This window comes from Neodiprion virginianus, chromosome 6, assembly GCF_021901495.1.
Source record: "Neodiprion virginianus isolate iyNeoVirg1 chromosome 6, iyNeoVirg1.1, whole genome shotgun sequence".
Classification (NCBI taxonomy): Eukaryota; Metazoa; Arthropoda; class Insecta; order Hymenoptera; family Diprionidae; genus Neodiprion; species Neodiprion virginianus.
The window spans coordinates 23,900,822-23,927,504 of record NC_060882.1 but is presented as its reverse complement, the minus strand read 5'-3'; the positions used below and the strand labels follow the sequence as shown (position 1 = coordinate 23,927,504).

Genomic DNA, 26,683 nt, shown 5'->3' with positions numbered 1-26,683 from the left:
GATTCGGGACCCAGCGTCGTTGGTCGACATTCGCCAATCGATCAATCCTATCGGTAGTTTTGAGCGAACAGACGGATGATTGCCGGTTGTCCACGTATTATTATAATTTACAAACAAATTGTGCGTCGCCAGTGTTATGAGTTTCAATTTTCCGTCGCACGTGTCACCCGGAAGCATTGGTGAAATCGTGCGCGTATCCTCCAATGCCGGGGTGAACGACGATCGTTAATAATTATGATACTCCTCAATCATACCGCGACGCGATCGTTATTGAGCCTTCGAATCACGTGACCGAATTATCTATTGAACCTAATTTCTGACCAACTCTTTGCTTCCGCAAAATAATTAATCAATTTCCTTGATTATGTTTCAGATTCACAGTCAAACAGCCGCTAGCCTGCTCCTGCCACAAGTAAGTAGCACTCTTCGCTTTTGGTTAAACCACCTTACGTGAAATAAATCCATCATATCAGCTGATTTCCATCTATGAACCCTTGAATTCAGCTTTGCAATACGCTGCTTCGAGCACAATACGTGCGGATCACCTCGAACCGTTTAGCACAGAAACGAAAAGTAAATAATTGTTGACGTATTTTGGAGAGAATTGATGGGTGATCAGCCTGTTGCCTGGAAGCTGATTTACCTAACTTCACTTTCTTACGCAATATACACATACAACGCTTGAAAGAACCCTCGAGGGTTGGAATTTTACTGGAAAAGTTGGTAAGTACCTACCTACCGACACTGCGTAACAATCCCACGGCAATTTGACGAGAGCGTGATTCTGCGAATTCCGGTCGATCGATCTCTCGTTTTCTCGGGGACGCATTTTGGCGCGTCGAAAGCACGTGGTGGTGAACGCCGAGAACTCTCTCTCTCTCTCTCTCTCTCGATGCCGGGGTCTCGTTTCGGTGAAATTCAAGATTTTGCAGACAGCTTTTGAAGAGAGAGGTCATTCAGAGTCCAGGGACAGACAAATTTTTTTCCCATAAAAATGGAAGAGGGGTGACGGACGCAAAGAGAGCAGGCAACTTTGCAAGCACAAACGAGGACGAGACGCGCGGCCACCCTGCTCGCCTATATAATCAAGAAACGATCGAGGGCTTTGCGAAGATCTCCTTAGCGATCCACAAGGGTCTGGGCGTGAATCCAGTCGGGGTCGCAGTAAAGGAAGTCGGCCGCGGACTCCTTCCGGCCCTTCTTCCACACCCGTCGCCCGACACCCATAACGCCTGACTCCGTTAAGACGATCGTAAATAGATGCGTCCAGAGGGGGTCGTCCCGTCGCGTCTCAATTTTCGCATCGTTTTACCTCTGAAAGGCCAATTTTCCCGATTACACCCGCGTAATACCGGAGGGAGAGGAAAAGGCCTGACCCCTATCTATTCGGCGAAACATTCCAACGTCTGGCTGAACGGAATTAATTTCAACAATAAAAGTTAACGGTCAACGTTACGAGGTGGGGCTTGTTATATCTACCGCTGTGGATAACCAGCGAAAATTCGAAACCCACCGGAGAGCTGTCGCATCTTAAACTGCCTGGCAGTTAGACCAAATTTCAAACCAAGATTCTTCAACTTTTCCATATGCAATATCTCCATTTGTTTTGTCGGGATTTGACACCCTGCTACTAGGAAATATGGGCGAATCTTCTACCTATACACCTACCCCCGGAAAGAATTCCGTGGAATATTGAACCACCGCGCGGTATTGGTCATATGGGTAATCTTGGTTGGGTGGTTTAGTGGCTGGGTCAGGGGTATTTAGTGTATGCCCGAAGCCAGGGACAAAGCTGGTCCCTCGAGTACCAGTGAGAAGAAAAAAAATTGATATGTACTTATATCTATGTAGACGCGGTTTGATTCCGACGAGAGAGAATAGAGAAAAGGCATCTACGGCTATTACCGTTTAGTTATCATTACTTATTTCGGTCCTGATCCCTGGCGTAAGGTTGGCAATGGTATGGATACAGAAAACCGATTTCTCCAAATATCAGATAACTTGACATGTATGTGAGAATAGCAGGGTTCTAAGGAAGGGAAAAAACGACGAGGAAGAAAGATAAAATAGAGAGAAAAAAAAATCGAAAATGGGCACTTGAGCTCCGAGCATTACCATTTAGATTGTAGTCGATAGCCGGCGTGCCCTCTCTCCGCCAAACCAATATAAGGGCCATCCTAAGCGACGAATTGAAACCTCTCTTAAACTTGATCAACACAGTTTTCCTCAATCACAGATCAGAGGATACGAAGAATTTTTATTTCGTAGCTTTTCAAACTTTCGATTCTTATACGTTAGATATGGAAATTTTTCAAGGTTCAACATAAGGAAAGAATTCCGTATCACCATCGACGTCACTGCATCTGTGAAAATATCTTCGAATTCGGGTCATATCTTGACTTGATGGAGAAAAGGAACACTAGTCAACCGGGATGCGAAATAAACGTCAAAGCCATCACTAACGTCGGTGCCTAACGGCCTTATATTCCGTTTCGTATTATAGCACATGGCACACCACGTGGCTCCTGGTTATTTATTTATTTATCACCGCTATTCGGTGCGTGTCCCTTCCCAATTTTCCGGAACTCCGTCTTGAATCGATAACAACCAGACCGTTGTTCTCTCTCTCTCTCTTTCTCTGCTCCCCTCCTCCTTCCCCCCATTGCCCGCCCCCACAACCGCCACAGCCATGATGAACACATCAAAATTGGATTTTGTGACCAGGGGTACGGTTCTAAATAATGCACGAGCCGCCCGGGTGTCCGAAATAATTCATCCCCGCGGAAAGCACTCCGGAAGTAGCGGATATTTACACGACGCGGAGCGTTTTCGCATCTTCCGCCTCGGTACCACCGCAGTATTCACTTCACGCACGCGTTTCTCGTTTGCAACGCATATTTATTTCTCTGCAACATCACATGCCGCTGAAGATATTCCACCGCTAAAAACCTCTCTAAATGATCTGTGCATCGTACACGAGAACTGGGTGACGAATGACGGATAAAAGATAATAAAAGTAAATATCCGAATGTAAATTCAACGAAATAACGATCATAAGAAGGCAATTTTACTTTGGGAAAAAATTTAACTCTCACAACCGTAATATCGACGTCTCATTATCCGTTGGCTGCAATGCCGGAAACTCAGCGACATCCTGTAAAAGGACCTGCTCGCAGGATCGGGAAAGTAGCCTGGGCAGTATCAGCAGCCATTCGAGCCGCAACGTGTAACGATTCCCTTGTAAAATCCGCACGAGGTTCCAACGTGTTGCTGCATGTCGGAGGTATGTGTCTAAGTACGGTATAAAATGCACCAAGGATATGTGCGCCGAGGCATGGTAGAGTTACTCCAACGTAGCACGTAACCGCGTAATGGGATGCACCCCAGCTGTAGCCCCGTTTCGGCCGGCTCTACGAGGATTCCTGAACGGCGGATCGGGTTGGAAAAAGGTCCGATACGTGTCTGTCGGGTCTCAATCCAATAACCATTTAACACCGTTACATACCCGGTACGACGACCGAGTTGCATCCTTACTTTATACCCATCGTACGTAGAGCGCAGCTACCAACCCCCGTCTTTTCTGGCGGGGAGATATGCCGCGTCGTCTCGAGGCCCGGGATACTCAAATTAACACTCCTCAACCCCTGAACGAGAGAAGCTGCTGGTAGAATGCTATGCCAAAGAATAATGAGACGCTAAGTGGATTAAACGAGTTTGTTTAGACATCTTTCAGGATACGGGGGAACGCCCATTGGATTTATTTCGCATCCGCGTTCTTAATCGGATCCTCCACTTTCATTTTCTCTTATACGAAATCACACGTAAGGTGCCTGCTGCTGCTCGTCTCAATTACACTGACAATCTATTCGGTACTTGTCTCGTTTCTGCTATTTTACCATGGAAAAAAATTCAAGTCAATTTTCATTGCCAGCAAATCTTAACATTCTCCCCATTTATTCCGAACTACTATCTTACAATCAGCTACGAAACTTCGCACTTTTCGACGAACTGGTACTACATTACATTTCGTTACCATATCCTTTGGATCATGGAGTTTTTATCAGCCTCACTGGGAAAGAGTGAAGGATGAACAGCGATAAACATTTCGTATAGGTGTGTCCGTTACGTCTATTATAGGTAGATATATATGTATAACATGAAGCCAGAAAAGTTTCTGCGACTTGAATAAATTTTCAACGTTATTTACCTGGACGCGTTATTGCCGTCTGGTGAATTTATTTTCAAACGATTTGCAGCAACATCTCATTGCGTACGCTTCGTTATTTTTCTACAAACGCCCGCAGAAACTATCTGCGCCATTCAGGAATTTCGAACATGGAGTATACCGCCGCTGCTGGTTTTAACCTTCGTGAATGTTTCGTGCAGTAATCTAGCGAGAAATAATGAAATAAATACGCTACTTTTGTCAGACTCCAGACCGGCTTAATTATCGTTGAAAAATATCTTCGTTATACGTGTTACCTGTTCCTGTATATGATACAACATAGGCAAAGAACACCTGTTTTTAATTCCTGCGTGCTTAACAAATAGGTTCGTATACTACAACTTTGTTGTACAGACTAAGTGGCAAGGAAAGTCTGCACAGAGTCGGTTAAATTAATACGTTAATCCGAGGCTGTAATTAGTACGGTGAAAAAGCTTAAGATACGTTGTTATTATCGGCATGAAATCGTTGACGTTCATGCTGTCATTAGCTAATTGAATTTACTGTGCGCTCACGCGGCGTGTAAATATTCCGTATCAGTTTGCATCGTACGTTTACAATGTTCCCTGCATAGTCGTTTATATATTGAGAAACGTCCGGTCAGTGTAAATCAAACCGCGGACCCTCCTCTTCCTCTCTCTCTCCCTGCGTTATCATTTTGCAAATTTATCGTTCAGCACATGCAATTATTTCGTTTCTTTAATCGTTTTCTTCCGAACGTTCTCTTTGTTGTCTACGTTTCATTCGCTCTTTGCTCTTCGTCGTCGAGCGACTAGCCAGCTCAGACGCATTTAGTGGTACAATAATTATTTTGAGTGCGCCCAGCAATTAATCTGTTTGGCCCTCCGGACGTCCCTCGTAAAATGTAGATAAAATTAATGAAATGGCTTTCTGCAGAGTAAAGAAAATAAGGCGGCTGTATGTGTACGTATACACGCAGCATCCCGGAGCCCTTAGGTATATCTACGATACAGAGTAATATGCAGCGAGACGAGAGGAGGGGGAGAAATCGTAATGGAAATTGTAATACTCGGTGTGCCACGGCATCGAGATGCGCGAAATCATCCTCCGACGTTGAATAGAACGGCGTCGCCTCTTCTTCGCCCCTTTACGTAACATGCTCAAGCTGACAGTTGTTGTACGTTTCGTTGAACAAACATCACGCAGACCTGCGATAGAAATTGCCCGCTTGCAAATAAGCCGTATATAATACCATGCACGTGTGTACCTGTACTGTAGGTATTGTAATAAAGAGATGTTTTTTCGCATGCTATTTGCGAACGAATCAGCACACAAACGTATATCTATAGGCTTCCGTATCTAAGGAGGTTATTGAAAACAAGAAGAGAGAAGAAAAAACATGTTTGGCCAATGTCAGCCCGATAAAAATATGTGTATTACACATACCTAGCTGTATGCGTAGAGAAGAGAGGCGGGCGGAACTGCAGCAGTTGTACAGGCGCCAGAAACTTTCGCATATTATCTCGGTGCGGGAAATCCAAGCTGATAGAAATGCGGGTGGATAATATATATATTTGCACAGGTGATTCGGTTATTTAAAGAGTTTAACTTTCTATTTTTGGCATCGGCTTGTTTACCTCCTCGCGGTAGGTATTACACCGGCCTACGCGTTCACCGATGCATCACTGCCTCCAGAAGCGACCCGCTGCATAGCTGTTCAAGTATACAGATACGTGTATCCAACGTACGTGTGCACGTAGTTCGCGGCACTTATAATCCCGCCGAGTCGAGGACACGCGTCGGGAACGTTTATCGCGTGTATTGCAAATTCTACGCGTACCTAGTCGACGGAGAACGCAGCCAAGGACGCCGTCGCGGCGCCAACATCTTCGGTATAGGTAAATAGACGTGCGTATTTATGTGCATTTTCTATCCACCTACCTATGCAAATTTATCATACGTGCGAAAATTCATCTAAAGGCGATGGCCGGCAACAGTGAGACCCAGCCGGCCTCTGCGCGTACATCTACATATTACAATATCGCGGATCTTTGAGGATACCGTGCAGTTATAATAATATCACCGCCGACGGCGGCGAGACGTCTAATTAAATTATGCGTTATTGTATTCTTAATGGAGCAACTTATATTACATAAATAAATTCATAACCCAATGTATTTTCCCTTTCGCGCAGGCCGCGGCTCCGACTCGCTTATTCCTTTCCACATCTCGTTAAAATACAAACGTATATGTACATCAGGCTTGTACGCGTAGACGCGGCAAAGGGGCGGCGGTGTCCAAGTTCCATACACGTATACGACGCGGAGAATTGTTCCGGAAAGCCTCTTCCTCAAAGAGTTCACCCCGAGCTTCGCTTCGTACATCTGATCGAATTAAACCCCCGGCGAAACTATACATCCAGTTTTAAACAATATAGGTATTCGCTTTCCCCAAGGCAGACTGCCGTCCCCCCGACATGCCTTCGTTTGATCTGGGTCTCTACCTCTGTCGACATTTCGACAAATTGTATTCCCGACTAGGCACTACTCCCGACAAACTATCCCGGAAAGGACTGACGGACACCTAAGCTCCTCTACTCGTCGGTACGGCTCGAGTCGACGAGTGTCGGGACACGGCACGGCAGCTAGTCCGTGCACCAGAAGCCAACCGAAAGCCTGAAAGCTCGCGAAGGGTTCCCGCTCCCGCCTAGGTACTCCTAAGCCCGGCAACACACTCGCATGCAAGGTTTATTTTATTAGGTACGCCGACCGTCGAATAGTTGCCGCGATTCTCCCCCTCGGCCCGTGCCTTCCCCGCGCCCTTGGGACCAATTAGGAGACATAAAAAATTAACGCCGACCTATTCCGGGGAAAGGTACTGCAGCGGTAGGTAGGCGTGTATGTACGTATGTATGTATGTATGTATGTATGTACGTACATACATATGTACCTACGGTTCACTTTAGTCAATTGACTCTCGTGTTGGTAATCGGCCTTGCGGCTTCACTCAGGCGAGTGAGCCGTCATGGTAAGGCAGGGTGTACGCTGTATGGTGTATGGTGTACGGTGTACGGTGTAATATGGTGTACGACGTACGCACGTCATTTGTGCAGGACATTTGTGAAGTGACATGACCAGCGTTCTCGCATGCAACTTGATATACGACCACGGGATATTTGACTCAGGTTGCGCGCACGCCGTTCAGCTACAGCTGACGAGAGAAAAACTTCGTCCCTGATTTACTCCCACGCGCGGTTGATCGATGGACCAAATAATTATTTCACTCGGCTAGAATACATCGCCGCGGTGCGACGTGTCATCGATTTATTCGCTGTATATACGCTGGTTTCGCAAAATCAACAAAATTCCTCTCGCCTGCCGTTGAACGAATTTTTTGGGTAATCAGTTTCACCTAATTAGCGAAATTGCTTCGTTCGTCTAATCAGCAATATTTATTATCGATCGGGCCGCGATATACTCCTGTACAATCTCAACGTGGCGGTTAAATTCATTGGGGTGGACGGTGGGGAGGGTTGACGAAGATGTAGGGTCAATTACTTGCGTAAGATTCTTAGCAAAATTATTTTCCACCCGAGTTGGTTTAGCTTCGAGATGTAGAAAAGCCGCACCAGTCGCTTCTGCAAGATCGACCAAATGTCGCGAACGACAAAAGTTATTCCCTCTAATTTGAATCGCCATCCAGGCCGTTTCGAAAGCCCAAGCCGAAGTTCAAAGCTCTCGACGTAGCTCGTTCGCCGGTCGCAAAGCCACGCGGAAGCTGCCGTTTCCCCTGTTTCTATTACACATTAATAAATTAGGGAAACGACGGTCGGGCCCTCACGTGCGGGTCATGCTGACTTTAGCGGTACATACTGGAAATACGTAGGTCACGCCGCGGAACCGGTGTCTTTCGCATTTTCTACGGCAATAAAAAAAAGCTTGGATAAAGGAGGCACGAGGGTACCAAGATCTCGGGGTTACTACCCGAGACACTACGCGCCTAGCCGATGCTGACAATATTCTAACCCCTCTACTATAAAATGTTTTACAGCCGAAAGAGGATACCGCAAAAACATTGAACTCTGATGTGACCCGAGCATGCCGAGAATTCAATTAAAAACAACGGGCAAAAAGCTGATAGGGTTCCGGGACTTTTTCATCACATTTAAGAACTGAAGCTAGTCCGCCGGCCGGGCACCCGGCTTACGAATGTAGGTACGTGTGCTTTATGCGCGATCTAAAATAAAAGTTGCAGGCACGGCTCGCACGCTTGTGTTTATCGAAATGGTGGACGAGCAAAGGGAAATTAAACAGGCAGCTAATGAATATTGATGAAATCAAACGGCATTCTTTATTTATACGACGAATTGTTCCTGAAACACAAGCCCAAGGACATAACTTAAACTCGGTAAATTCATTCGTATTGTAAATATTTTATATTATTCGGATCATCGGTCATTCTCTCTGAACTTTCATTGCTCGCTATTCGTACGAGACGGAAGGTTGGTTAGGTTATACTATTATTGGCACGCGACTCCATCGATCCTATGGTTGTTTTACATTCGAGAATTCGGGTTTTCAAATCCGCGCATCTCGGGGCATATTCGATATCTTCCGGCCGATTTGATCGCGCGTGATCGGAACAGCCAATCGGGATTCTTCGCGCCCGCGATGATACGTGTGTTTAAATAAGGGAGGAAATTTTATGCGCCATTTGCGACCCCTACTCAGTTCCGGCTTTGAGTTTTCGGCCTTCTTCGCTGTCCGGTAAATGTACCCCGAAGCAGCGGACGAATGAATATCCCCCGCCGTCTTCATCGCGACCGGGTTTCAATTTTTATCGCATAACTTGAGAAGGAGCGCGATGTCGCCCTTACGGTTTCGGGTGGAAATTCAATCAGATTCGCCGACCCCTCTTATGCAAAATATCTCAGCCTCGGTTTCCCGGTACACTTCGAGTGTCAGGAATACACTACGTGTATTCGGTTCGAAACAGCGATCGACGCGAAACGCTGAACGTCGCGAATATGCACTTATTGTCTCGAAATATTTCTGCATGGTAAGACGAGTGCCAGATACCGATATTGAAGTTATCAAACATTCTTTGCCAGATAAATATGTGGACTCGGAAAGACTGGTTCCGTTAATTTCGTCGAGGAAAATGAATCCGGCTACACAAACTCCTCTGTCGACTCAAAGCAGATGAAATATCGCTGCTCCGGTTGAAGACAAGCAGTTGAACCGAAGGGCTGACAGAAGGCCCTCGTCATAACGCGGTTTCAGGCCTGAAGCCTGCTAAGTCTGGAACAAGATCCGGAAATTTGGGAAAGCTCCGTTTAATCCGTCACCCCAGTTGGGAATTTGCGAACAAGACGTAGGAGACGTATATTCGCGTCGTATACTCGGCGTCCCCTAGCATTAGGCAAGTTGTGACGCACCCGAGTGTGCTAGAGATCAAATCTCGAGTTGGGCTCAACCGGCGTGTCAACTTTCCCGGAAGTTGGCCGACTCGGGGCAAGACAAATCGGAAGGAGCAGCGCCGGAGGCTTGATTCTGGTTTTTTCACCAGAGAAGAAACTGATGCTGGTACGATATAAACCGTCAAAGTAGCACCTTGGACCCCGAGTGGAATTTACCCACATCTCGAGATACGCGGCTCGAAGCGATATCCGCGTGCAGCCGGCAGACGGCGGGAAAATATAAGCTTCCCCATAAATAAGAAAAGTTGTTGCGTCCCACTCCGGAGAGGCTGCGGACTTAGACTCTCCCGCAGACTCTGGAATCCGAAGGGAGGGACGCGCCTCGCTACGCGTGGTTCTCTGGTGATATCGAGTGATTTGTAGGGACTTGTTTCACTTCCCGTTATACTCGCATATTCCCGCTCAATTTCTATTATCTGCGTATAAGGTGCTTCTTCGCTGGAAAAACCCGCCGTTTCTCTTCGCTCGATCGCGAAGGCTCTGCGACGGTGAAAAGGTTCTCCAACAGCGGAGGGCCGTTAGCCAAAACGGATCGTACTCAAAATGACCAACACGCGTCTCGAAATTACATGGGTAAGATAACTTACGTTCACATCCACAATTCTATTTTATACGATACAGACCGTGTGCGTTACTCCAAAGAGTCACCGTCACGCGTCTCTCAAATTCTAACGCCGTATACTCGGCGAATTTCGTTGTTAAATAAGGGTGTGTAATTTGCTCACTTGGCCACTTCGCAGACACCTCGATGTGGGGCAAAAACGTTGGCACTGAGTTTCAACTGATATCTTTGATCGAATGCGGAGATCGGCAGTGATTTACCGGATTTCAACCAACACTAGAACCTTGGGACTGTAGCGTGGATACGTCCCAACCCGGATTAAAATCGGATGGTGCAGATATAGGGCAGCCAGGATGCGGGTGCAACGTATAAGCCCGTCTATTTCATCCAGCGAGTGGCTGTGGAGATGATTCGATCGAACCGAACTGGATTATAACCGTATCTACGTGCACGTAGAGTCTCTGCCATCGCCGTGCCGCAGATTGATAGAGAGTGTATTAATATCCTGTAAGAAATAGCGCGCGCAGTAAATCCTCTTACTCGTACCTGTACAATGCAGACTAGCTTGCAGCTTAGCTCTGGATTTCACCGTAGCTCATCGATATGAATTTCAACGGTAATACGGATGTACGCGTGTAAACGAATGATCCTTGATGAAATTTCTAACAGTTGTTGGCAGAAAGAGGTGAAGAAAATTCGAATACAGAGATCGAGCAGTGAGGAGCATTGGAAATATCTCGCAACAGTTTCATTCTCGAGGATAAACCCATTCGCTGTGTGCTCGTCCAGCCGTTCATCCGTTTTACGAGCTCTCCTCGTTTATCGAATCTCCGAGTAGTCCTTCTGACACTGGAGCGCAGTAAAAAGTATCATAAGCGAAGAAAAAAATAACACGGGAAAGGAAAGAAAAGGAATAAAACGGGAAATAAATCAATTTGCAAAGTGGGGTACTTGAGTCGAGAGGCAAACTTGATCGTCGTGCAAGGATTAAGCCATGTTGAAACGGTTAAGTGAGGCAGAAGTAATATTGATATATTTCGTGACTGTCGGGAAAAACGATATAGCGAGTTCACGTTTACTCCCATCGTTTTAGAGTAATTGAATTTCAATAACCGACCGAAGGAAAAATTGTCAAATGTAAAGAATAGATGATGATATAACGGTTCCCAACAATGTCTCACGGCAACTACCTACCTTAAATTTTTATCCAAGAAAAGAGGTCAAGTTTCGACTATAGCGTGTGTCGCGTCGCCGATCCAAAAAAACCATACGCTCCGACTCAAAGTCGTTCGAAAGTAGTAAAATGACGACTAGCGTTGAAAAACGAATTACCGTGGTGAAGTTATTAAACTTGACGAGGGATTAGCGTGATAGGAAGAATCTATTAAACGGGCTTGTTGAGTTTTTGACGATCAAGGCACCCGGCGCGTCACACCGCTAGAGCGATCAAGAAAATAGCGATGCTTCGATCGACGGTGGAACGTCACCGAAATTCCCTCGCCAAGTTCTTGCCCCTTCAAGAACCCCTCCGAGTTCACAGCCTCCGTAGACGAGACTCGGCTTACAAATTGCCAAACTTCTTACCGGGGCTTTTTCAAGGCAAGAAACAGAATGGAGGGGGGTGCGCCCAGCCAGTGTGGATTTTATCAAGAAGTTTTACCCGATTTATTGCTACTCGAAACTGCCAAGAGATGAAATCGATTCATATCGTTCCCACGCACGCACACGCCCGCTCTGCCTTCGCAACACGCAGTTTCTACGCCTCCGCGTACGCGGGCATCTGCAAAATATTTACCCTGCATTTAGTGCCTGGTTTCAGCACTTTCATCGCGGGCCCCAGTGGCTCTCGGCACTCAATTAATCAGCAAGGATGATTCCGTTTCGTTTGTCGAGCCGGCCCCAATTCAAATACACGCCGGTTCTCGCGTACTCTCGATCTTACACGGCTAATTAATCGGATGCCTGGTATCAAGCCCCGGGGTCTGCAGGGGCGCTCGCTCATCTCGGCGTGTGGGAGAAACGAAGAGGACTCCAAAGGTGAATGTATCGTTGAACTCGGGCCGAAATCTTTGATGTCAGCACTGAGCTCATTGTCCGTAATTACCTTAAAATATAATGAAAACAAGGCAATCTTCCGGACGCATTCTGGGATGGGAATGAACCCACTGATTGTGAGTGACTTCAAAGGTATTAGAGAATCTTTTATCTTTTATAATTGCTCCGCTTTCTGTCTCTCCCTCTCATTCCCCCTTTCTCTGCTTCGCTTCTTTATTTTCTCTGCGTTTTGTTTTCTTTTCTTTTTTCTTTTTCCTCACATTTCGCCGTCACTTCCGCAGTTCACTGCGCCCTTAAATTCGTGGAAAACAAGGCGGGTCAAGGTGGTAAAACGCCGGGGCGAACGAGAGCCGGAGGGTGACCTCTACGGAGGCCCGAGCATCGGCCTACCTTCCACGCAGACTTTGAGTCCTAAATAAGGGGAACGAGGCCGTGGATTTTTCCAGACTCTACAGGTAGCGCACACTCTCGCGTCGAGGTTAAAACGTCGCTCATGCCTCCCCGTGCATCCACCCACATCCACGCGTTCCGCGCTCCCACACTCACCACGTGTGCACACGAGCTCGCCGAACAGATGGGCATGCTCACCGAAACGCACCGAACCGAGCGATATCAATATTGGTATGTCGTTAGCCCGGCCGATGCTTAGATAAAGCGTATCCAATATACGCCTATAAACCTACGCATCTATTCGGGGGCTGAGGTTATTTATTTTTCACCCTGTTCAAATCTTCCAGCTCCGAATAGACGCGTCGAGCGATTAAGAGTTTTTTTTACTCAATGGTTTTTCTCGGGATATTACGTAATCTTATTTTTGACGTTCTGGCTGTTGATTTTTGACTGAATACTTGTTTCGGGTTTTCTTCCTGTTCCTCACGTCGCGTCGAAAAACGTCTTTTCCGAGACCGAGTTTCAATTGAATAATTAGAAAATGTAACGGTGCGGAAACGAGAAGCTTGACTCGAACGGTTGACTGACTCGAAACGTTCGTGTATAGGCTCTTCGTAATCAAGTCATTCGGTTTTATTTCTTAAAGATAATCGAGTTACCGGAGCCCCACGTTGGAGGAGGCTGGGGGAGACAACGACGACTGCGACGACGAGATGGGCATAATAAGAATGCCGGCGTTAACGGTTATAAATTTTACCACTATTTATTCCGAGTCGGTGATCGCGTCTGTTTTAAAAGCAGGAAAAAAACGCGGGGGTGGTTGGTTTTAGGGGAAACATCCGCCGTTCCGTATATTATCTTGCTAAGATTCATAAATTTTCAACAATCGCGTTTAATATTAAAAAAAAAAATAGAGGAAGACGAAGAAAAATAAATAGAAGAAAAAGAAGACGAAGTAGAGTAACAGGAAGCAGAAAAAGCAAAAGAGTAAACGAAGACTGCAAGAAAATAAAATAAATAAATAAATATAAATCAAGCGGAACGTCGTGGGGGCCACTTCGACAAATGTTGGAAATTTAGCATTTTTCCTCGGCTATTGTGCCCCGCGTGCATCTTTGTGCCCACATATTATACACCTTCTCTCTCTCTCTATTTTCCTCACGATTCCGTCCTTGGCCATAAATTCCTGCGGGGACGTGTATGCCTAGAAGAAGAGGGCTTTTCATCGTGGCCGCGTGGTCGTTGCCCGATACTTGAGCGCGTGCCTTACCCCCGATACTGCAGGGCTTGTATGAAAGGGCTTTTTGCGTCGAGGTCCCGGATCGCGGTGTATAAATATGGACTTGTGCGGTGTAGAGGAAATGTAGGTCTGTCCCATCCCGGCGTCGTCCGATGGGCCCCGATCGCGAGTGAGCCACTTTCATATCTACTGGGTGCGCTAAATCACCTCACCTGCTGGTGGCTCCCCCAAGAAGTGATCGATGGCTGCCGATATTGAGGGCGACATGTGGAGTATCCGGGACGCGCATCTGCCCGGCTCTAGGACCTACTTCCGTCCCCTATCCTCTAACTCTGCCCGCCTCACTCCCTCTCTTTCCTCTCCATTCTCTCTTGTCTCTATTGTACGCGTGGCCGTGCGAGGAGGCTTCTTTCCTCGCAATTTTTGAAACGCGCCGCGGCCGGTCTTCTTCGGCACGACACGAAGTTACCTCCAGGTGATCTAACCACTTTTACCACGAAACATCTTCTGCGTTTTTTCGTAAAAATTTTTGTGCCAACGACTAGCAGACGTCGAGAGAATAGAATGACACGGTTTTTATCACATGCGAAATAGGAGGAAGAGTCCAAGTTTATTTTTATCGGGCTGTACGTATATACACGAATATAATCGAGTAGTTCAACCAAACTAGCTGCATTCAAAAGCGGTTGAAACTCAGTGATGCTATCCATCGATCGTAAGGTAAATGAACAAGAATAGTAGCTCGGCGTGGAATGTCGTGTTTAAAATTAGGGACTGTATGCTCATTGATCATTGCAAACCTCCAAAAGTGGATTAATTAAAAATTGATATGTCGAAGTGAAGCACCGTAATGTGAAGCGTCGTCATTGCTCACGATATAATCCTCGAATATCTCGTGCAATTTGAAATTTCACAGTAATAATTATATCATTCTCTCTTCGCATGCAGCTTCGTGCAGTGACTCCGTCAAAGTATAACTAACTAAGTAACCTCGTAATTCGTGCGGGGTGGCGGGAAGAAAATTATCCAAAATCTATTCTCTCACCCCGACACGAATCGAGAAGCTCTCGGAAGAGTGGATGCCTGGTTTCGTTCGACCAGTTTGATACACTGGCGCGGTCCTGATCGTAGACAACATCTTGTTCGCGTTTGCCATAACTGTAACGACGTACGCGTACATAAATATACGAAATCGGTGCATTACACGGAGGGAGGAGAGAGAAGAATCCTGCAACGACCTCCTCCTCCTGCTCCTCCTACCTCTTGGCGTAGTGCCGTCCGTAGTATACGGGAACGGGGACCAACCCCCGGTCGCGGTAATATATGATTATTATTTTCTGCTTTATTGCTTTATCGGTGGTGCCGGTGGAGAGCAGACGAGGGACGACGACGGACGACGAGGGGGGTCGGAAGCAGGCAAGAAAGCAAGCAAGCAGCCAGGCGAGCGAACGAACACACCTATTTTGTATTCCCGAAGCATTTTACCGCAGCTAAAGCTCTTCGGATAAAATTAATATTCGACGCGATACTTGATCGCGATGGGCGAGAGAGCGAGCGGAGGGAAACGGCCAAAAGTATCTCCTTCCGGAAGATCCTGGCTGCGGGGAGAACGGCGACGCGACGCGATGCGACGCGATGCGGTGCGGCGCTCGTTATATGGGTCCGCCACAATCCTCCCTCCGCAAATCTCGACGTGTAATCGCTGAGTACCCACCTTACCCTACCTACCCGCTGCAGCAGGTTGTTGTCCATCGTCCCCGGAACTTTTACGACTGGGCCGTCGTTCTCTCGCAGTTAATTACACCGCCAAAGAGCATGCCGAGTATTTTTAACGAGCTGCGCGACTTTCGCCCCGCGCCGAGCGGACCCGCGGCACCGCAGGCTTAACTGTACCCTCAACCTCGAAAATTTCACCAACTACTACCAGCCGGGCTTAACTCAGCGTAATTGTTTCCTCATCTCGGCGTTTACCTTTCGCCCACCGCTTCGTCCGGCGTATCGCCGATTACACGCCCACCGACGCGACGATCGCCGCGCGTATCAATAAGGTATTACAACGACGTGACAAGATTTATTACACGCCGGTGAATCTCTGCCGGTGACCAGCCAAGAACTACAATGTCCGCCGCTGATCCATTCCTTCCGATCCGGGTCCGATCGCTTCCGTTTTTATCTCTCTTCTACGGTCGGATCAGCCCAGCCGCCAGCGAGGCCTCCCGCGCGCCCACTGATTTATTTCATCCATTTCTACGGATTATTTTATTTATTGCCCTTGTAATCGATGCGCTTCCGGAACTCTTCCTGATTTCGGATATCCTTGGGCTCGTTGCCTACCGGATGGCCCGCTGCTGCTGCCGCTGCTGCACCCGCTGCTGTATCCTTATTCGACCGGCGCTACGCCGATAAGAAAAAAGGGGTTTGTCCGGTCGACAAATACATTGTTCTATTCAGCGAGATCTTCACGTAGTCGCCAGTGAAGAATATCCTGTTTGTCGTACAGAGTCGATTGTTCGTTTTTACTCTTCTCTTTCTCTTTCCTCTCCTTTAGATGCAATCACGACGTATTTCCAAGCCAGAGCAATACTGTTGACTCGGCAAATTCTTACTCTCCGTGTGTGCTCTACACAAACGTATGTATTGTTCGCAATTCGAGGTTGTTGATAGCTTGTGCAAACCACATAAAATATATATGTATATATATATATATGTCTATATGTAGCATCCGGAGCAAGGTGAAAAAATTCGCCGGAACAATTCTTCACACGTTGATTCATGTTGCGAATCGACAGCGTGCCACCTAGTTTCAACTCGAACATTTATTCGGACGCCCAGGTTCTTATGGCGTGTATTAATCCGTAACATACCCAAACGCGATGTCACGTAGTATTCGTTCGCGACAAAAGATGTGCAAACATTTCGTACTTCGGTCATGGCCTTTCCCAACATGCGTCGCAGACCGCACCGCATCCGGATACACTCTAAAATAGGACGCGTAGCCAAGCTGCAGTATCGGATCGTTCGAGTTGTTTGAAAGATAGCGGGCGTCCAACGGGAGTGGCAAAAGTTAATTACGAGCAGCGTCACGTCTTGTGTAATTCAATTAAGTGTATATGTTTAGGGGAATCGCGCGAGAGTCAGAGGGCGTGTGCTGCACTAGTAAAGCTCGCGAGTTGCGTGCGGCGTTTCACACATTGATTGTACCTAAAAGCGCGTAACAACGTTAATTGGTTGTTAATTTACATTAGTCCTTGTTGGGAAGCGCCTCGATACCGCTAGATAACAATGGAATCGTCACGCGTGTACACGCACCTCACAAATTTCCTTGCATACCTACGTTATGTACTACGCAGCGACCTTCTGCCGAACATCTGGCTCGCCTAAACGACAGACTAGCTCAACCGCGTTATCTCGCCCCTCAAAGAGCTCGGCTGAATCTCGTCAAACCCAAGATAAGATTTCGGATGTTTGCGAATCATTTAAGAGAAATCGGACACGTGCCACGCTGCCTGTTTACGATTTTACATCTGATCGCATGTACGTACGTATCTGCAAACGTAGAGCCTTGGTAGGAGGGAAGTGGCGACGAGGAGTCGCCAACGACTGCTCAGTCGAGCAATTATACGCCAAATCATCGAGGAATGCGCCCGTGACTTGCGTAGGTTGTTTTCACACGTTCGTGATTCACTCGGTGGACGGATGTTACTTAACTACACCGTGAGTCGCCTAATCTGTTGATAAGATTCCAAAAAAAGGGTTCAGATACATCCCACGTTTACATTCAGCCAAAAGATTCATGTGCGATTATTTCCAACGACCATTACATCTGCATCGACGATGTCTTCACGATGACTTTCCAAAATTGTAGGATATACTCGAACGCGACAGCCTCACATTCTTATTCCTCACTGTAATTGTTGTTGAAGATCACACAGCCACTCTGTTCCGGGTACCCTGGTGAAAGCAAATTCCTTTTTCGCCAAGACGTTCCGCTACCCCCCTTCCTGTCTCCTCTTATCTAGAGCCGTGAGAGTGAAACAAGTGTGACCCAAGGGGCAAGTGCTGCCACCACTAATAACACATCGCTCGAATGTTTCTTTGCAACCGTGAACATGCGTTCTAACACCTAAATGGCGTGCTTCCTCGAACATCCTTCACCGTGATAACGTTCAGCAATGACGATAAGCAAAGCTGGAGGTTATAACTGCTTGATGAAAAGCAAAAGGAAAATACACGTACGAGAAGAAATGAACGGGTAAAGTAGAAATAATCGATGCTGCGTTGTATTCTGGTTTTGGATGAATACTTAAAATGTTGCTGCATGAATTGCTTTACGGTGTTTCTCCATCCATCGATTTAATTTGTGTAAAACTGATCAAACCACATTATGATTTTCGACAAGAAACTGACGTGGAAAGAGCAAACATTTTTTACGGCACGTATTAAGAAATTCCGTACTTCAAAGTTTCAAATTTTCTGGTAAAATAAACTACCGAGGTCTGTTCATCGGCCTTAAGGTGCGAGATTTATTTAGTGGAACCACAGTGGGGTAAGTACGAGTGGCCATAAGCTGTGGGGCTACCGTGGCATGGCTTTTTCATGTGAATAGTTTATCATTGCTGAATTTCGTGCAAGCCCGTCTACTATACATTTGGTCCATTACATCATTGGGTTACTTTTGAATTATTTACGAACTACAGACGATACGCTACGTCGGAACATTACACCCATGTCCCGAAAGTGCTTGAAACTACGTCGTTTCCTGTCACCTGCCAAATACGATTTTTGCCTCTTTTTCATTTCTATTCAGAATCTACAGACAATATGGGAGGAAAATATCGAGTAGAAAGACAGCCTCCCCTTGGAGAAGTCAAAGTTGGCCTGCACCAGCCGTTGTATATATATATATATATATATATATTCTCCGGGTGAGAAGTTGGACTTTGAAGAAAGCAGCATCTGGCGCTGGCTGGAGTTTAGACCGTGACGAATGAGAATTTGAGTAGCAATCATAGATCGGATGGGGCGGTCGGCGAAGCCCTGGAAGCTCCATGGGCGAAGGACGTCTTCGTCGTCGATTGGAAAGTGAAGCACGTTCTTGTTGCTTCGGGGCCCCGCGCAATTCAATCTAATATCCACTCGTCCCGAGCACCCGCCAAACCCCCGTCTCTACCACCTATTCGCCTCGCTTGGTTCCTTAATAACGAAACGGCGTTATGACAAAAGTTCGCTGACGAGGCTAGCCCGCTCGGCCTGGAGATGATCACCAGCCGGGAATTCTGCGCCGCGAAAAGCCGGCGGGAAAAGAGCTCGCGCTGGATCCTCGGCAAGACCACGCAGAGGAGACGCGCAGGGTCGAGGGGAGCTGCAGGTCGGATTGGGGCCAGTGGTCGCTGTCCCCTGTGCCTTGATCATTAGCGAAGGACAGCGGGAGACGTAATACCATTGACAAGTGGAATCACGTGACCAGAAAGAAGACGCGGCACCGATCGCACGCAGTTTTCTGCCACGTTAAAACCGGCGCTGAACTCGAGCGCGACGTTCGGCCGGGCAATAAAAATATTATACTCTCATGTAATTTGTTGTACGAATGTGTAGGTACGCGTGTCTAGTGACCTCGACACGTGGATTCTCGCAACTGTGACATACACGCGTATCATTTTGGACGTAAAATTTCACACCTTTTCCGCGTCATGTGTTCGAAAAGAAGCTCCCGTCCCCCTCGCGACTTCTGTACTCCCTGCACTCTCCTATGCTGTTCGACCGTGAAAATGCAGCAACACTTCCTGACCCTCGATACGTACGATCGAACACAGAAGGTTTGTACCTTGTTAAGGATCGGTCATTAGTATACGGTGTACCTAATAGTGCGAGAAAAGTTTTTAGCCGCGTCTGGAACAAGTCCTTGCTTATTAGTACGGTCTGGACGTCACGATCACCGTGACTCATTACGTGCTCAAACAATCGTAAGATCCGGTGTAATAACTTATCTCCGATGGCTGGGTATGCCGGTTGAAGTCCGAATAATGAACGCGCCTTTACGCGCGTGATGAGTCTGAAACAGTGCTTCGGCTGGGATTGGGTATTTCTCAATTAGACGCTGGTAAATGAGCTTTAAGAATTGTGACGACAAAAAAGTTCCCTCGTGATCGAACGATCGTGATCTCGTCCCAGTGGTGTACATTGACGTTTCAAACCTCTCTCTTGCCGATAGTTTGCTAAAATGAATCGCCTCGGAATTTTGCAACATCATCAGCTCCCTGATATCAAACCGTACCTACCCACGCACGAGCCCGTTAACTACTCAGCTAATATTAGCTCAAATGTTGCGTATATATATATATATATATATATATCTTATTGCGTGACTTTATACGCAACACGTGCTGTTTCGCTATATACGTATTAGTTAATCATGTCGATGCCACCACTACTCATTCTGCTGGTAACGCCATGATTTGTCTGTAATCGCGAGTGTGAGCTCTGGAAAATTTACAAGATGTAACCCTTGGGTCTCGTAAACAACGACGTATCGGTAGCAAAATTGTTTTTTCACTCGCGGTTCTTGACGTGATACACGATTTCTTGTCGTTCGGCGATTATTCGTGTACCTATTCTGGTATATTCTCAGAGCATCGATGCGCTCGGAAAGCGAATTATGGTAGCGGCAAAGAAGCACAGGCGAGTGAAAAATTGATAGGGTACAATTTGCAAGAAGAAAAAAAGGCGGTTCGCAAAGGAGCTGCAGTTCATCCCGATCCTTTAACGATTTCTGCCGTCTAATGGAAAGGTCAATTAAATCTGCTCAGGTACGTAAGAACCGGTAACAAACTTGCCAGCAAATCTAATGTAATACAACCGGTAAAAACGATAATTGATTCGCTTGAAGGAGGTGCTCATGGGTAGTTGGTTCTTTCGCGTCGTGTAAGGATGCATCGAGAAATAGCAGGTATACACGGAGGCATCGACTACACAGCCAGACAGCTTGATTGCCCGATCTTCCGCGCACAATGGAAGATCCGAAGATGCAGGTAGACTTACTTGTTAGACGTAGTTCAGCACGTAAGTGCTTTGTTAGTCACACTTGCATAGTCTCCGCTGTGCCATAATGATATTAATGGTATTACCGCGGGGCTCTCACACCTCAACAACGCACCTATACCTATCGAGTACCATGTACAGCCATCTAGAGATCTTCTCGCTGCTGTAATTTTTTTTATCTTCCTTTTTCCACAAAGCTCTCCCCTTGTTTAAAATATGCTCCGTTGGCCAAGCATGAACCTACTATTCTTACGTTATTTGATACATGTTAAGAACTATAGGTTTTCAGTTAAACCGCGGAATTCAGATGACGTTTTTGCGTCACGGATTCCACGTGTCCGTAGTACTTCGACGCCTTTGAATTTTTATACTCAATTACCTCGTGAATCCCATTTCCCGACAGTCGGGAGGTGTTTTTGAATCTGACTACTCGTGCAGCATCGACATGGGAATGTAAAGGAGACTAAAAATAGTCCGGATACTACATATTACCGATATTATACCTCGAATTTTCTCGCGAGGTTAAACCGAGGCGGGAAGATGCGTAGTACGAAAACACGTAACATCCGCGAGGGGTCGTGATGGTCATTTGAACTCCGTGAACCGAGTCAATTCTGATAGATAAGTGACGATGCGAGGCGCCATCGACTTTGCAATGGCAAACGGGTTGATCCTCCTCCCGCGTGCGTAGCTGGGAGAGTGCAGAGTGTAACCAGGAAGTGCCAATCAAAACAAAAGACGTTGCACAACCGTCCAACGCGCTTGACGTACCTACTCATACTCAGATGATGCCGCGCGTTTATCCACATGAGAGACGCGGCACGTCCTGGATCAAAGGCCAGTCAGCACGCAGTGATCCAAGCTTCACTTGTCGGTATACTGGGCGCCACGTCTCGATGAGCTTTATAATTCGCAATTCTTTTCATACTTCAATCTAGCCGACCTCACATGCTCCAGGACGAAACATACTCGTTAGCAGTCTGCCACATGGCTTCGTTCCCAGTAGAGCCGGCTTTGGCCTCCAGGAAACATTTTCATTTTTTAATTAACGGAACTAACATATACATGTATATGTATGTATATAAATTAGAGCGTCTGGAGTGAAGACTTTGATCTGCAGTAAGAAATGTATTTCACACCGCTCTTATAGTACTGATTACTAGAGCAAGTGTGAAATTCTTTACACTGCACTGCTGGAATATCCCGGAATAGACATAGAATTTCACCATTTCCCACATATGTTGCAGAATTTATGTTACTGGCTGCTGGACACGTTTGCACACGTAAGTATGCAGCTTGTCGAAAACCGCCAGATTTCTTCCTACTGGCGAACGAATGGATGTCTTTTAGCACACTTCAGGACTTATTCTTCCTCTCGCAAGAGCGGAATGTGGACGAATTACCTATACGCGTGAGGACGTTAGGCGAAAACTTACAATCGAAGCCAGTCCGTCGTCGTTTCTTCAAAGGGCCAGGCGAAAATCACTGAATAAAATATGAGACATAAGTCGGTGACCGGACAATTCGTAGGGACTTTAGTTGCGATAAATGATGAACGGTGACGTACAGGCATAAGCGTCAGGCAACATTAACGGGGTTGTTATAAACAGCTGGCTAATTGGCCCCTCGTCCCTTGTTCAACATTAGGTGTACCGCGGCTAATTACGGCTAATTGATATTTCGCCTTGTTCAGGCTTATCCCGACGTCACGCATCGTCTCGCGTCGTGTTCATGCGGCGTAGGTACGCAGTCGGCACGGGTTACTGCCGCCAACCGAAAAAGTGCACGCGGAGCGAAGGTTGGTGCACGTTCGCGTTCTACCAACCCCGGAATGTACCGTCTGCAAGCGTAGTTACTCGTCCCGACGCTCACCGTCTGCCTCGTAGTCGCCGCGCCTTTATCTATGTACACGTGAGAACACGTACACGTATGATAGGAAACTTACCGCACTTAGCGGCGTATAGTCGGGCGCCGACGTCTGCGTCGTCTTTGTCTCTATTGAATAATTCACGAATACGGCGCCAGTGGTTTCGCATGGCAAAGCTGGTCCGAAAAACACGTAAACCTTACTGGCCGTCCGTACTATATGCACGCACCTTATACCGCGTACCTGGTTTATACGTCCGTTCGCACGTGTCGCCCCGCGTACCGCGGGCGAACGCCGGAAACGCCTCGACGGTTTTGCGCCCGGGTTCATCGCTGATCCCCTTTGACCTGTGAAACCCTCCGATCACTTCGAGTCACCCAGTATCCTGACTGACGCAGTCTGACGGTGCCTCGTTCGAGCGTTTTCTATACGTGCGCGATGATATTTCGGTCGTCCGAGGGTGTAGGTGCAAGGTATGTAAGCACTACCTCTCGACGGGGCACCAGGCTGTAAAATATAAAAGTCCAATGGCACGAACGGCAATCGCCAACGTCGCTCACCGTCACTGGATAAAATCCTTAAGTGTCACGTTTTACCACTGCGCACGCCCTTTTACGCCTTTTTATCATCTCGGACGGGAGAGATGGATACCCTGCAGTTCAGAAGCGTATTACGACCTTTCGCGCGTCAACGTCGCCGAATGGCCGGAAGCCGTTTCCCCGGGTCATTCTCCAAGAGTTTTGAAGACGTGACGCCAACGAAGAAGTAAAACTTTGTATTAGCGGCAGAGTTCGAGATCGGACTGAGCGCGATTAAAGGGAGGAGCGATTGGCAAAGTTCTTCTTCCTCGTTTCTGCCATTATGTCTTACAAAGCATTTCCCGGACCAAACGAGACCTGAAAGGTCCTCGTCTACCGGTTAATTTTTCATCATTCAACCACCGACAAGCTGGCTCTCGCATTTCTTGAATTCTCACAAAAATGTTACAAAAATTATTGTTCACGGTTGACCGCAGCGTGGCAGGCAGCAGATTCCTACCTATATTGCCCACTCTCAGGTCAAGGACTGAGGTAACCGTTTTGATCCAAGATTCCGCAGACTAAGGGACCCGTTACCTTGACCGGCAGACAGAGTGGAACGTGTCACGCATAACTGCATAATCATACTGTATTCACTCGTGACAAATACACACCGAAGGTTGCTGATAACGTCCGTCGTTTTCGATCACGGTTAAATTACTCTTGAACGCGAGTCGATATGTTTATCATATTGGTGAGTGAGGGTAGAAATATTCGAAGGACGCTGCAAAAGCCAATTATAACTACAACTGGATTGTCGTCCGCTAATAACTTGAGAGATTACGGTATGAAAAGAAGTTGACAGACACGTAATTTCGTAGAACTTGCGTTTTTCAACGATAAGAAAAAACGTTGATGCGGTGCAATAACGACTAAGGCATGCGGTGACTTGAAACAACAAACTGTATCCGGTTTAGAGCGCGTGGGATGGTTTCAAAGACTTATTTTAAATACCCCCCCGTACGTAATAAATCTGACACGAATACCGCAGTGCGAAATCAAATTTGTTGGAATAAAAATGATGATGAGAACGAGACAGCTGAGTATCTAATTCGGAAGTCTGCGTGAGCTTTAAATACTTTCGCACGAGCCCGAGAAAGAAATTTGAAGAAAGTAACATGGCACGATGGGTTTATTAGCATAACACAGCGTATGTGTGAATTTTGAGCAGCCAGCCTGAGACCGGGAATACCGTAAGAAAGCGAGCTGCATTTCCTTAACAGTCGAGGACGGCTGGTTCCCGTTCTCAGAGCTATGAATGAACTCGTGTGACTCAATGCGTCATGTGGCTCGGAGATAAAATTTCGTGGAATATTTTTGCAGACATGAAGATATTGGGCGGTTGACAAACGCGACAACCGCCGCCGTCGACTTCTAAGTTTAGACTACGACGCTATCTCCGAACAAGCCAGCGTCGCGACTCGACTCGACTCGACTCGACTCGACTATACTCTACCGGTAGGAGTCTCACGCCGGGGACTCGTGTTGTGACTGCGAATTCTTTGCAGTAAAACCAAGCGTGCGTCGACGCTTCTGGTTCGGCTGTACGGCCCCGCCGCGTCGTCAAGACGATCCAACGACTGACTCTCCTCGCTTCCAGGGAGGTCCGAGACCGTGTCTGCGTGCCTGAGAGCCGTATCGCTACGGGGAGAGTCGACTACGAATCGCTTGAAAGCTGAGACTGATGCGTCCTGGCCTCTTCCCGGTAAGGGTCCTTGAGTTGGGTTAGCCCCGGTTAGGCCGGTTCGGGACGGGCCAAGTTAGCCGTGGAGTAAAGCGCTTTGCCCGGGCTTTTCCCGGCACCTTCCGAAAACCCTCCTACAACCGGCTGCCCACTCCAGATAGACTCACTCGCGGAGGTCCGACGCCGACCGCAATGTAAGCAAACGTCTTTCCGTTGCCGCGTCAACTTCGCGAAACTATGCCGAGGGTTCGGTTTTCGGTTCTCCGGAACTGCGGGAGCTCCCGCGGTCGTTGGAACCGCCGTTACCTGCTTGCAACGCACACTCCCAAGGCTTATCCGCGAATAATGATTCATCGTTCGGAAACCTCGGACCGCCCATGCGGGACCGCGCGAATGAATCTGAAATTGAATCCGCGCCCGAGCTAGGGGGGCTGAATTGCATCGGGTGCACGACCTGCCCCGTCTAGACTCACTCATTCACGTCTCGCTGTGTTCGCGACCAGCTGCCCTGTCAACTCTCTACCCCCAAACGGCAGCCGCTTTCGCGTTGCCAGACGACGACGATGATTTGCCTCGAGACGTAATTCGCTCCCCCGACACTCCGGAAACTCTTCCCTACTTTCCATTGAATTTATTCCGTTGCAGCGTTTTCTCGAACTCATCACTACACGCTGTTTTTATCCCGCGTATACCGGCGACCGATCCAAGTGCTGCCTCGCGTGTGAATCGACGAATTTCGGCTGGTGTCGCGTTTCCGTCGCGACGCCATTTTTCGACCCGCGTTCGAGCCGAGCCTCGAGGTATTCGCTTACGACGAAATCCACCCATCGTGAAAAATATTGAAATTTGAAACGTACGAAAAAGTTTGTTCGCGCGGAGGAACGGCGCGACGCTTTTAACCGGCGGATTCCCGCGCCTCCGATAAACGGCCGCAGTGCCCGCGTCGTCGTCGTTGCTTCCCGAAAATTAAACTTCTCCTCCGAATCCTTCCCAGTCAATTCCACATTCTCTCTTTTCTACCCTGCTCCATATCTATTCAACTTTTTCTCCCAGTTTTTTGTCACCCCTGGCCACGGAGGCCGGAGCGCATTCAGAGTCTCTGCGGCGCTCTTTTTCCATCTCACGTCTCCGCCTCGCCTCCAGAGGCTGAGGAACAAGGAAGAGAGAACGGGACGCAAGAGCGAGGAAAGGAATCTTTGCTCTATTGAAAGAACGTGCCGCGCGTCTAGTGTGGATATCTACTATTTTTCTCTCTCCCACGTAAAGTCGGTAAGATGACCTAGAAGCGTGTGAATCTGACGGAGACGGCGCTACGATGACTACAGTCCTTTCTTGGCGGTTTGAATATATCGGTCCATGAATCGGTAATAGAGGAAGTCGGAGTTTTTATTTTATTTTTCCAGGGTGCCAGTAGCGTATTTCCAGGAGAATTATGGCGCTCGGTAAGAACGCGGAAACGCGACCGAGGTTGAAGGTTGGGGCCTGAACTGCGAGAGGTTGGGTGTGATGAGAGGAGCTGAGGGCCGCGTTATTTCTTTTTCACCCTTTCAAACGCGGTTCAAATATCGTGGATTTCGAGGGCGACCCACGCGTTCCGCGGGAGA

At 47.5% G+C, this 26,683-nt stretch overlaps 1 protein-coding gene across 1 annotated transcript in view; it reads left to right on the top strand.

Annotated features, from left to right (window-relative positions):
- The window catches only part of LOC124306726 (3-phosphoinositide-dependent protein kinase 1), a 334,286-nt gene that overhangs the window by 71,253 nt on the left and 236,350 nt on the right, over positions 1-26,683 (top strand). Inside the window, exon 2 of the mRNA XM_046767671.1 lies at positions 374-412. Coding sequence (XP_046623627.1) covers positions 374-412 — 39 coding nt within the window. The remainder of the gene's footprint in view (positions 1-373; positions 413-26,683) is intronic.